General features: G+C 43.7%; 1 protein-coding gene across 3 annotated transcripts in view; it reads right to left on the bottom strand.

Moving 5' to 3' along the window:
- Positions 1–9069, bottom strand: part of LOC144891839 (AN1-type zinc finger protein 4-like) — a 57359-nt gene extending 48290 nt beyond the window's left edge. Inside the window, exons 1-2 of one of the 3 annotated variants that reach the window (XR_013623238.1) lie at positions 8678–8934; positions 713–894 (exon numbers count right to left, since the gene is read on the bottom strand). Coding sequence is in view for 2 of the 3 variants with exons in the window: in XM_078776638.1 (XP_078632764.1) it covers positions 713–890 (178 nt within the window). In the remaining variant the exon portion in view is untranslated. Of the gene's footprint in view, positions 1–712; positions 895–8638 lie in introns of all 3 variants that reach the window. The other 2 variants (XM_078776638.1, XM_078776639.1) reach the window with 2 other exon arrangements.
- Positions 9070–13577: the final 4508 nt, after the last annotated feature.

The raw sequence follows: 13577 nt of genomic DNA, 5'->3' as shown, positions 1-13577 counted from the left end.
CTCACTCTCTTCAATCCCACTCTTCCCTTCAGGTTTTTAAAACAGCTGTTCACCACCATGTCATATCTTCCTCCATCCAAAACCTTGATCTTTTCTACCCCCGTTAATACACCTTCTTCAAATTACAGTACGTGTTTTCTTTCCTGAAATCCCCTGTCGTGTCCATCTTGTTTATCCCGTGTACTCTACCCCAGCCCTCTCTATTCCACAGATATCCTGATGTCCCTGTTCCCTATCGTTGTTGTGCTTCCGTCTCTCACTCCGTCTTGTCACCCGCTCCCTTTATGATACGTTCCCATGTGTTATCTCTTATACGAGCCTTGACTTGGCATACAAAAAATGGCCCATAATAGCAGTGGGCCATAATAGTGTCATGTTCAGTTAACAATGGTATTTTTTTTTTATGAGAATGAGCATGCGAGGAGAGACTATGCACTCTACAAGTGCCGTTATAATTATGAAAATACATTTAATTCACTTTTCCTGGGAGCTGAAAAGTTGGCAACTTCAAAGCCATCCAACTAGAGCACTCTCGAATGCGGCGACCATTGCGTGAAAAGCCCTCATGGACATTGTGAGGAGCACGAATGTGACATCAATGGGTTTGACAAATTGAGGGCGATTCACCCAGAGCATATGGACATACGGAGACATTACAAAGTACAGCATTGATCAAATAAAAAAAATTAAAGTTTACAGTAATTTCACTCACCCTCCAGAATCTCGATCTTCACCTTCACATTAAAGATGGTCTCCATGGGAGAAACACGAAGCTCAAAGCTGGTACCAGTTAGTGTTTCCACGAAGATGTCCATGTTTTTAAGGAAGGAGAATTGAAAAGGCACGGGAGAGTCTTCCCGACTGCAGTGTGATGGGCCACGCCACGGCATGTTTCTGGTCAACATGCGGAAGCACACAATATCACCACTTGGTCATCAAAACATGATCCGAGTAAAAAGAGGGCGAACACCCAGACCTATGGTCGGGTTTACTTCTACCTTCTGACACCCACTAAAGGATATTGCAATTAACATGAGAACAACACCACCATTCTGTTAGCGAGTACATATTGTAACCCCCGCCCAATTTCCTGTTGTAGGTGGTCAACCCACTGCTCATTGTACAAACTAAAGTGTAATTGAGCCTCCCTGGTAAATTTTTGCATGTTGCCCATAAATTCGTACACAATATTTAGACCCAGGATAGATTATATCTTGTCACTTCTGACAACTTTTCGATATAGTAATATCATTATCACGGCAAAAAATTATGAAAAGAGAAAATACGAATAGAAATTACCCCCATCCGACGAGAATGAGCCAATCATAGAGCAGCGCTACATCATGTGATCATATTACAAGTTACCTATGAATTCGTACAATGTTTACAAGTTGCCCATAATCTCAAACAATTTTTAGACCCACAATCGATTATATCAAATATACAAATACAGAGCAAATGGGGCTCTTTGCCAGTTGGTCAAGGGGTGGGACATAGATAAGGTTGTTTATACAGTGCGATAACAAACCCAAATGGGAGGGGATAGACCCTAACCCAAGGATACTGGAGGGAGAACCCTAACCCTAGGATACTGGGGGGAGAACCCTAACCCTAGGATACTGGGGGGAGAACCCTAACCCTAGGATACTGGGGGAGAACCCTAACCCTAGGATACTGAGAGGAGAACCCTAACCCGAGGATACTGGGGGAGAACCCTAACCCTAGGATACTGGGGGGAGAACCCTAACCCTAGGATATTGGGGGGAGAACCCTAACCCTAGGATACTGGGGGGAGAACCCTAACCCTAGGATACTGGGGGGAGAACCCTAACCCTAGGATACTGGGGGGAGCACCCTAACCCTAGGATACTGAGAGGAGAACCCTAACCCGAGGATACTGGGGGAGAACCCTAACCCTAGGATACTGGGGGGAGAACCCTAACCCTAGGATATTGGGGGGAGAACCCTAACCCTAGGATACTGGGGGGAGAACCCTAACCCTAGGATACTGGGGGGAGAACCCTAACCCTAGGATACTGGGGGAGAACCCTAACCCTAGGATACTGGGGGGAGAACCCTAACCCGAGGATACTGGGGGGAGAACCCTAACCCTAGGATACTGGGGGGAGAACCCTAACCCTAGGATACTGGGGGGAGAACCCTAACCCTAGGATACTGGGGGGAGAACCCTAACCCTAGGATACTGGGGGAGAACCCTAACCCTAGGATACTGGGGGGAGAACCCTAACCCGAGGATACTGGGGGGAGAACCCTAACCCTAGGATACTGGGGGGAGAACCCTAACCCTAGGATACTGGGGGGAGAACCCTAACCCTAGGATACTGGGGGGAGAACCCTAACCCTAGGATACTGAGAGGAGAACCCTAACCCTAGGATACTGGGGGGAGAACCCTAACCCTAGGATACTGGGGGGAGAACCCTAACCCTAGGATACTGGGGGGAGAACCATAACCCTAGGATACTGGGGGGAGAACCCTAACCCTAGGATACTGGGGGAGAACCCTAACCCTAGGATACTGGGGGGAGAACCCTAACCCGAGGATACTGGGGGGAGAACCATAACCCTAGGATACTGGGGGTAGAACCCTAACCCTAGGATACTGGGGGGAGAACCCTAACCCTAGGATACTGGGGGGAGAACCCTAACCCTAGGATACTGGGGGGAGAACCCTAACCCTAGGATACTGGGCGGAGAACCCTAACCCTAGGATACTGGGGGGAGAACCCTAACCCTAGGATACTGGGGGGAGAACCCTAACCCTAGGATACTGGGGGGAGAACCCTAACCCTAGGATACTGGGGGGAGAACCCTAACCCTAGGATACTGGGGGGAGAACCCTAACCCTAGGATACTGGGGGGAGAACCCTAACCCTAGGATACTGGGGGGAGAACCCTAACCCTAGGATACTGGGGGGAGAACCCTCACCCTAGGATACTGGGGGAGAACCCTAACCCTAGGATACTGGGGGAGCACCATAAACCCTAGGATACTGGGGGAGCACCATAAACCCTAGGATACTGGAGGAGGACCCTAACCCTAGGATACTGGGGGAGGACCCAAACCCTAGGATCGATGAAAGAGCCAATCACAGAGCAGCGCTACATCATGTGATCATATTACAAGTTGCCCATAATTTATGGCCTATACGATCAAATGATGCAGCGCTGCTCCATGATTGGCTGTTTCTCGTCGGAAGGGGGCAATTTATATTCGTATTTTCTTCGTCAATTTGTTGCCGCGATATTGCAATATAGAAAAGTTGTCAGAAATGACAACATATAATCGATTCTGGGTCTAAAAGTTGTGTACGAATTTATGGGTAACTTGTATAAAAAAAACCCCCACCTCCCTGCCACAGTGCAAGCCCCAAATGTTCCGTCGAGAGATTAAATAAATAACTTTCACCACCGACTGGTGTGGGTTCATCCCAATGTCTGCTCACTCTTGCCAACACAATTGGCAAGCATGGCGTCGTCAGCAACTCAACACAAATTGAGTGAAGCCTCAACCCTAAAAGGACTAGGGGGGCATCATGGGCACTCCTCCATGAATTCCGTGATTTCTCTGCAACCGTTGGAGATTACATCACGGCTTTTCATGACTTTTTTTCTTTTCTTCTTCTTTCGAGTCTTGCGCATCTTTTGATACAAAAAAAATTAACAGGCTTGGGTAATGTCGGAGTTTACGGGCATAAACTCAAAAATTTCTAAAAAGTAATTTTATTTGTTTTACTTGATTAAAAACGATTAGTTTTTTTTAAAAATATTGATCCGTTCAATTTGAGCACTCAGTTATGGCAGGCGGTCGTCCCCCAGCTCCTCGTTTTATTGTGCCACAAGATGAAATTTTAGATGATAACGCTATGGTCGCGGAGGATCATAATATCACTTCTTTGGCTCTAATACCTGACATTATTAAGTGGTGTGCACTGTGCACGTCGCAGACTCATCGAGAATTATTGTATTTGCCCTCGATGTAATGTCCATTGTGGTTTTATTGACCTCACCCTCCAATGGATCCTTCCAGGTTCTCACATTATCACTGATGGCTGGCGCGCCTACAACAATGTTGATGACTGGGCACATGGTATCTACACGCACAGCACAATCATACACCAGGAGAACTTCGTCAACCCGCTGGATCAAGACGTCCACACACAGAATGTGGAAAACATGTGGATGAGGGCCAAGCGCAAGATTCGCCGTCAGTTTGGTACCTCGGATGCGCTATTCACCTCATACCTGCATGAATTTATTTGGAGGCAGACTGTTCCAGAGGCTAAGTCCTTCCAACATTTAATAACCCTTATTGCTAGTATGTATCATGTGTAATTATTGTTTTTAACTGAATAAAATTACTTTTTAGAAATTTTTGAGTTTACGCCCGTAAACTCCGACATGACCCAGGCTTATTCTTGACTTGCCACATGAAGTTTTAATTGATTTCATAATTTGTGTGTGCTGCCTATTGGAATATTCCTACATGTACAGGCACAACTAATTAGCTTGTAATTATTAAAATACATTAATTTTTGCAAAATTAACAACACATTCTTGTATATTTATATTGAGCATTAGGCTGGTTAAAAAAAAAATCCTGTTTATCATCGCCGCCTGCCCCATTATTGCTGTGGATTCCAAGTCAAAAATTAAACGTGCGCTGCACTACATGTAGTAGTAGGTGATGATAGATACATGAATACTGCTATTATAGCAGTAGCTGTTGATAGATAGATACATCTATGAGTGCTATAATAGCAGTAGCTGTTGATAGATAGATACATCTATGAGTGCTATAATAGCAGTAGCTGCTGATATATAGATACATCTATGAGTGCTATAATAGCAGTAGCTGTTGATAGATAGATACATCTATGAGTGCTGTAATAGCAGTAGCTGCTGATATATAGATACATCTATGAGTGCTATAATAGCAGTAGCTGCTGATATATAGATACATCTATGAGTGCTATAATAGCAGTAGCTGCTGATATATAGATACATCTATGAGTGCTATAATAGCAGTAGCTGCTGATATATAGATACATCTATGAGTGCTGTAATAGCAGTAGCTGCTGATAGATAGATACATCTATGAGTGCTATAATAGCAGTAGCTGCTGATAGATCGATACATCTATGAGTGCTGTAATAGCAGTAGCTGCTGATAGATTGATACATCTATGAATGCTGTAATAGCAGTAGCTGCTGATATATAGATACATCTATGAGTGCTATAATAGCAGTCGCTGCTGATAGATAGATACATCTATGAGTGCTATAATATCAGTAGCTGTTGACAGATAGATACATCTATGAGTGCTATAATAGCAGTAGCTGTTGATAGATAGATACATCTATGAGTGCTATAATAGCAGTAGCTGCTGATATATAGATACATCTATGAGTGCTATAATAGCAGTAGCTGTTGATAGATAGATACATCTATGAGTGCTGTAATAGCAGTAGCTGCTGATATATAGATACATCTATGAGTGCTATAATATCAGTAGCTGTTGAGAGATAGATACATCTATGAGTGCTGTAATAGCAGTAGCTGTTGATAGATAGATACATCTATGAGTGCTGTAATAGCAGTAGCTGTTGATAGATAGATACATCTATGAGTGCTATAATAGCAGTAGCTGCTGATAGATCGATACATCTATGAGTGCTGTAATAGCAGTAGCTGCTGATAGATAGATACATCTATGAGTGCTATAATAGCAGTAGCTGCTGATAGATCGATACATCTATGAGTGCTGTAATATCAGTAGCTGTTGATAGATAGATACATCAATGAGTGCTGTAATATCAGTAGCTGTTGATAGATAGATACATCTATGAGTGCTATAATAGCAGTAGCTGCTGATAGATCGATACATCTATGAGTGCTATAATAGCAGTAGCTGCTACTAGATCGATACATCTATGAGTGCTGCAATAGCAGTAGCTGTTGATATATAGATACATCTATGAGTGCTGTAATAGCAGTAGCTGCTGATAGATCGATACATCTATGAGTGCTGTAATAGCAGTAGCTGCTGATATATAGATACATCTATGAGTGCTGTAATAGCAGTAGCTGTTGATAGATAGATACATCTATGAGTGCTGTAATAGCAGTAGCTGCTGATAGATCGATACATCTATGAGTGCTATTATAGCAGTAGCTGTTGATATATAGATACATCTATGAGTGCTGTAATAGCAGTAGCTGTTGATAGATAGATACATCTGTGAGTGCTGTAATAGCAGTAGCTGCTGATATATAGATACATCTATGAGTGCTATAATAGCAGTAGCTGCTGATAGATCGATACATCTATGAGTGCTATAATAGCAGTAGCTGCTGATAGATACATCTATGAGTGCTGTAATAGCAGTAGCTGTTGATAGATAGATACATCTATGAGTGTTATAATAGCAGTAGCTGCTGATATATAGATACATCTATGAGTGCTATAATAGCAGTAGCTGCTGATAGATCGATACATCTATGAGTGCTATAATAGCAGTAGCTGCTGATAGATAGATACATCTATGAGTGCTGTAATAGCAGTAGCTGCTGATAAATACATCTATGAGTGCTGTAATAGCAGTAGCTGCTGATAGATAGATACATCTATGAGTGCTATAATAGCAGTAGCTGCTGATAGATACATCTATGAGTGCTGTAATAGCAGTAGCTGTTGATAGATAGATACATCTATGAGTGTTATAATAGCAGTAGCTGCTGATATATAGATACATCTATGAGTGCTATAATAGCAGTAGCTGCTGATAGATAGATACATCTATGAGTGCTATAATAGCAGTAGCTGCTGATAGATACATCTATGAGTGCTGTAATAGCAGTAGCTGCTGATAGATACATCTATGAGTGCTGTAATAGCAGTAGCTGCTGATAGATAGATACATCTATGAGTGCTATAATAGCAGTAGCTGCTGATAGATACATCTATGAGTGCTATAATAGCAGTAGCTGCTGATAGATCGATACATCTATGAGTGCTATAATAGCAGTAGCTGCTGATATATAGATACATCTATGAGTGCTGTAATAGCAGTAGCTGCTGATAGATACATCTATGAGTGCTATAATAGCAGTCGCTGCTGATAGATAGATACATCTATGAGTGCTATAATAGCAGTAGCTGCTGATATATCGATACATCTATGAGTGCTATAAAAGCAGTAGCTGCTGATAGATAGATACATCTATGAGTGCTATAATAGCAGTAGCTGCTGATATATCGATACATCTATGAGTGCTATAAAAGCAGTAGCTGCTGATAGATAGATACATCTATGAGTGCTATAATAGCAGTAGCTGCTGATAGATAGATACATCTATGAGTGCTATAATAGCAGTAGCTGCTGATAGATAGATACATCTATGAGTGCTATAATAGCAGTAGCTGCTGATATATCGATACATCTATGAGTGCTATAATAGCAGTAGCTGCTGATATATAGATACATCTATGAGTGCTATAATAGCAGTAGCTGCTGATATATCGATACATCTATGAGTGCTATAATTGCAGTAGCTGCTGATAGATAGATACATCTGAGTGCTATAGTATAATAGCAGTAGCTGCTGATAGATAGATGTATAAACGCGAATCAGACATTCTTTAGATGTGGTTTATGTCCTCTTTCATGTCTGCCAAACTGCTCAATATGCATGTACCGGTACCATGAGGTGATATTTCGTGGTGAGGAATTCTAGTCAAATATGTATGAATGCTATGGCAATAGCTGCTGATAGATACATGTTTGGCAACCGGACATTATTCTTAAAAGCCGAAGTTTTGGTCTACCATTGTTATATGTATCAGCAAATATTAAAAGTAAACAGAACTCAATGTGACATAGGTTTCTTTATTTGAATCGTATCAGTGCGTACATACGAAGGTTTACTAGTTTAGAAATCATATAAACATGATTCATCATGTATGTCCGATCAAGTATATTTAAGAAAAAAACATATTGTGCGTTGAATAATCCATTAAAATTTCACTCTGAAGAAAAGAAAGAAAGAAGGAAAGGGGGAGAAAAAAAAAAAAAAAACCCTCCCTACCCACTTTTTTGAAAAAAAGTGATAAACAGGAAAAAAAATTTAACCAGCCTTATATACATGCCAAATTTTGTAACGATCGAAAATTCTAAAACTGACATCTTAAGGGAGGCCATCATGTTACTCCAGAGGTGTGTTCCATTGCCAAGCAGCTTGTAGAGCGCTCGCCAAGCGGCTTAAGCACTCCATCGAAACAGTCGAAAAGAAACTGCGCACATTCCTGCAGGAAACTGAAATAGGCTGCTTTGGGGTTAGTGACAAGCACCAAATCCTCTCTAGTAGTAGTAGCAGCGAAGCATTCGATGACATCGAACAAACGATCCAAGCCCTTCCGCCCCTACGGAACAGCCGGCTTAACCACCGGCACCACCCTGCCCGAGCTCCACGTCGGAACCTCAAGCTGTCCGTTCGGCAAACACATAACAACTCTCACCCGATCACGGTTCACCAGAAGGAGGAAAGGAGCCTATGTATAAACACCAGGACAGTTATATCCCGCTCACATTAAATAAATATTACTGTATCACACTGTACCAGCGCAGGACGCCACACGTGACACTGTACCAGCCTCACCGAGTAGGCCGCACGTCCTTAATCAGAAACGGCTTCCAATGGAAACAAGGCCTTGGTCGCTTTACTAATACACGGTATAATCAATCGATGATCGTTCCACGGGCAGCATCGTTTGGACCTTGTCTTGTGGACGAGGCGACAGTTAATATCCGTGAAACCCGCGAACTCGGACTATCCGGTCTTTAGTCAGGGCGGCACCCACAAACGTACGAGCGTCGCTAAACATTACATGGAGGAAAACAAACGAACAAAAGAACGAAAAAAAAAACAACGAACGAAATTAAGAATGAACCATAGAACGAAAGCTGGAACGAAAACGAACGAACGAAATTGGGGAATGAACGAAAAAACGAAGGAACGAGAAGCGAACGCAAACTAACAAACAAAAAAACGATCGAACGACGATAGATTATAATTAACGAACGTTTGTGGGTTCATCGGCATTTCACTGTACTGTCATTTCACATCGGCAAGTTACTCTGCTCCATTGTCATGAGGCTGTGAAAAAAAACAACAACAACCGGAAGGGGGAGGTTCTAATATGGCTGATTAAAGCGAGCACCACAAGCGATAGTGGTGAGCTGGTGACTACTGATCTCTTTACTAGTCCTTGAGCCAGACCAAAAGTAATGCTCCGGCGGGGGGAGTAATTCTCATTATGATTTTCCATTAGACCAATGTCTCAAGTGTCAGAAAAGGTGTGATGGACATCTGAGAACGGTAGCTTAGTGCCCGGATGGACGCCATCTTTGAAACCACCCAGCTCGAAAATGCCCATTTGGTGGGGTACATTGTTGCACGTGTATCTGGACTTCTATACTAGCTATCGATGTGCGGTTGACGACTAAATATACGTCCGATGTGTACCGTCTAAATAAAAAATAATATGAAGCATTTTGTTTTAGATTAATTATTATAAAAATCAATTATCGAAAAAAAATCATATATTTTTCAATATTTTATTATTAGACTTGTACTTTTTTTAGTGAAACAACACTGGTATGATTTTCCAAATTATGCATTGTGCTACACCGTTTATCTGTCTATAAAAATAACTCAAAAACTAAAACATATCATCCACCACGAGTTTACAACAAATAAATGTAAAGAGGCATAAAATGACTTAGGCCGCCGCTGGCATTATCTATTCTGACGATAACGCAAGTTAGGAATGTCGTACGGAGAGGATTTTAACACCATACGATATCTAATAAGCAGGCGGAAATTGTTACATAGGAAATCTGCACTTTGGTGGCCATCTTGGATTTCAAAATGGCCGCCAATTATATTAATTATTCATTACTAGAGTTTGGAAAGACGTATGGAGCTGATTTTAACACCATACGATGTATATTCCTAATAAGCAAGCGGAGGTATCATTGAACATGTCATGTTTTAGTCAAATAACACCGGTATGATCTTCCAAATTATACATTTTGCTAAACCGTTTATCTGTCTATAAAGATTTTCAGGCAATTTGGCCTGCATTATAATAGAGAACAACATATGCTATACAATATACAGTGCACACAAAGTTAATCATCAGAGTCGCCATCAGAGTCATTGGCATCCTGAGCCACGATAGCATCATCCTGCACCATGTTGGAGCATCCCTGCAGCTTACACACAACAGTGCACTTCAACCCATTCAGTATGCAGGAGCAATCTGACGGTCGACACGTCCTTCTGCATGTGCATGAGATGAGATTCAAGACGACATCTGGAGCTGGTAGACCCGCCATCCATCAGATTGTGAGCGAACCGCCATCATCGAGTTCCCAACCATGTCCTGCTGATGGTGTTGGGACGTCTGGTAGGTTTTCAAGGCTGCGTCGCCAGATAGCCGCCTGATAGTTGGCCCTAAGCGTATGCTGCATCAAGGAGTCTTCACAAGGCGGCAATTGTCCAGATTCGATCTGGCCCTTCTTTGCACAGAACATGTGATAACGGAGCGAATTAACACCGACGATCTTCGTGTTCTTGGCGTACAGCTGACACGTGAAGGCCTGAATGCTATTGAAGACGTCTGTTGGTACATTCCACGAAGATCCCAGATCTGTGAATGCTTGAAGATACAGCTCATTCGCTTGCACAAGCTTCAAAGCCTTTATCTTTCCTTGGCTAGCAAGAGCACTCACAGTGTCACACCCGCTCCATGCATGAAGCCCTGGCAATGCACTGCAAACTCCAGACCCCAATACCGCAGCCAACTTTCCAACGTCGATCATTCTGACTCGAACCTTTGTTCCTCGTCTGATGAAGAGCTGACTATCGATGGTTCTGCTGAGATGAAGACTGATGATCAGAACGTCGGTGTCATCTGCCACTAAGATGATCGTCTTGTAGTGGGTAGCGGCGTGCTTTGCGTGGAGAAACATACGCGTGTCTGCTTCCTCGTGGCTACATTCGAGTGCTTGCACCAACTTCCACCTATCGCGGGTCAGTACCACACATTTTTCACCACAGGTGACATACAGTGTTCTGTTGCCTAGCTTTTCGCGATTTGTTTCATGTTTCCACGACTCCGCCAGAAACACAACCAGTTTCTCCTTTGTCTGGCTGCAAGCAAGGAGACGCCGCCAGTTCATGATTTTGTGTGCGGGTCTGATCTCGCTGAAACTGATGCCTTCATTTGAACCGCGGTTCACATGCTCAGCTGCTTTGATGGATTCTTCTGTGTATGTGTCAAAGACAACATCGATGCGCTCACTGCCTTGACCAGCGTGAAGCGCTGCAGCAAGGATGCGGTCAGATAGTTCTTCGAACGTGTCGTTCTCGCCATGCATCTTTTGTATGAGAGCCATCGCATCAATTATTGTTGCACTTCGCTTGTCAACGCTCTCGGCTGGTTCCACAAGACCTTCCATGTGTTTCGCAAGTGCAGCTTTGTTCGTTTTTTTCATTGACCCATCAACGTTTGCCAAAGACCATGGTAACGGCCCTAGTGGGTGACAAAGGACAAGTTGCATGTCGAGGTTCCTTGTCTTGGCGATGAGTATCATGGTGGCAAACAGTTGTCTGTCAGCTCTCAGGACGATCTCCTTGTTTGTGCCCTTCACAACTTTCTGCTTGATCTTACCAAAGGTCTTCAAGTTTAGCTTGTTCAATGTGTCATGAAAGCCTGTTCCCTCTTCAAGACGTTTCTGGAAGCTTTGATACGCCGCTTCCCCCTTTTGCAGGGTGTTGAGTAGGTCATTAGAAACGTCCTCCCTCGCAGCCGCTCCGGTAGATATACTGAGAAGACATGACGGATCATCGGCGAATGGATTGGTCCAGTCATTTTCCAGTAGATCACAGATAGCTGTGACGCCAGACTCATCACGTTTGATGCGAGAAGTAGACAAGTCAGGGTGCTTGGCGTGAGATGTGTCGCTGCCATTCACAAGGATAGTTTCTCGTAGTTGCCTCAGTGCAGTAGCCCGATTTTCTGCAGTTAGATAGTATCGTGACACAGCCCCTTGTCGAAGACTAAAACCTCGTGTTCCTCCAGCTGTTTGCGTATCTTTGTTTACTGTTTCTTCTGTTGTCTGATCAACAGCGATTCTGGCAAATGGATTCCCTGGTCTAAGCTGTACGGAGAAGTAGCCTTGATTGAAATGCCTGTACAACTCGGGGCATGTTTCGTGGAGTTGCGTCATCTGTGCATAGTACACTGGTAGATATCTAGCATAGTTCACCTTGTTCATTGCGAAACACCAAGGGATCACTCTTCTGACACAAGCCAAGTGAAGCATCCAGTCGCCTTCTCTATCCGCACGAATCAACCCCAGCAGGGTCTCTACCATATCAATATACATCATCCAGAAGCGAGCCAGGTCTCCATGTTTGGTTCGCAGAAAATGTAGGTATTTCGCGAACATGTCAAAGCTCTGTACACATGAATCATCATCGAGAGCAGCAGCGAGAGTCTCGTGGCAAACATCCTCCTTGATGCTGCGAATTTTGAGGTCAGTGCTTCGAATCTGGGGTTCCTTGTCAGGATGATTGCTTTCTATCCACACCTGGAAGCCCTTCCAAATGATGCGCATTAGTGCCTCGTACATCAACTTGTGGAGTCGCACAGCACGGTTGTATTGCTTGCCTTCCAGAACCCTGTTGATGGAACCTTCAGCGATTACTCCTGACTCAACAGCTACATCCCGAAGGCCTGCATCTCCAAACATTTTCCCAATGCTCGACATGAAGTTACAGATGGTATGGAAGTTCCCCATCATGAGCACGATTCTTCCATATCGATCGACATCTTTCCATGCTATTTCGGTCGCCTTAGCAAATAGTGCCTGGTCTAGCACCACCGGTATACGCTCAAGCTGAAGTGATGACATGATGTTCAGAGCTTCTCTGAGGATTTCTTGCACTGTTGCCATATCTGTGGCAGGCGCGTTTATAGTCGGCAGGTAGCCAACTACATCTTCCGTCACCTGAACACGATCTCTAGTCATGATGTTGAAACCAGTCCACGAACTGATTGTCTGGTCGCATGGTTCCAGCATGCGAGTCATAATCCATACGTGATTTCGGCGCTGCGCAAGGGATGTTGCGCCTGCAAGAGTGTCAGAAAGATCTGCAGGCTTGATTGCAGGTGGGCCCTCTCGTTTCCCACCGCTGTATATTGGAACTAAATCGCTGGATGACGGGATAGATCGCTTCTTATCTGCTTTGGATACTGCCGATGGAGGTTGGGGCGGCAAACACGACTGCGACTTCGGTTGGACGATGATACCGTTGACGCGATGCGATGTTCCGCCACCACTCAGCGATTCCTCTAGCCTGTCGATGTTATCGAATGCTAATACAGTCGGGACCGAAGGGTGCACATGTGACGGAAGTGGTACTGTATCTTTCTCCACACTTGCTAATTTGTCTATGCATAGCGCTGTCTCGATTTCTTCCAGAACTG

Source organism: Myxine glutinosa, chromosome 4, assembly GCF_964187855.1.
Source record: "Myxine glutinosa chromosome 4, kmMyxGlut1.1, whole genome shotgun sequence".
In the NCBI taxonomy this organism is placed as follows: Eukaryota; Metazoa; Chordata; class Myxini; order Myxiniformes; family Myxinidae; genus Myxine; species Myxine glutinosa.
This window is presented reverse-complemented; position numbering and strand designations above follow the sequence as displayed.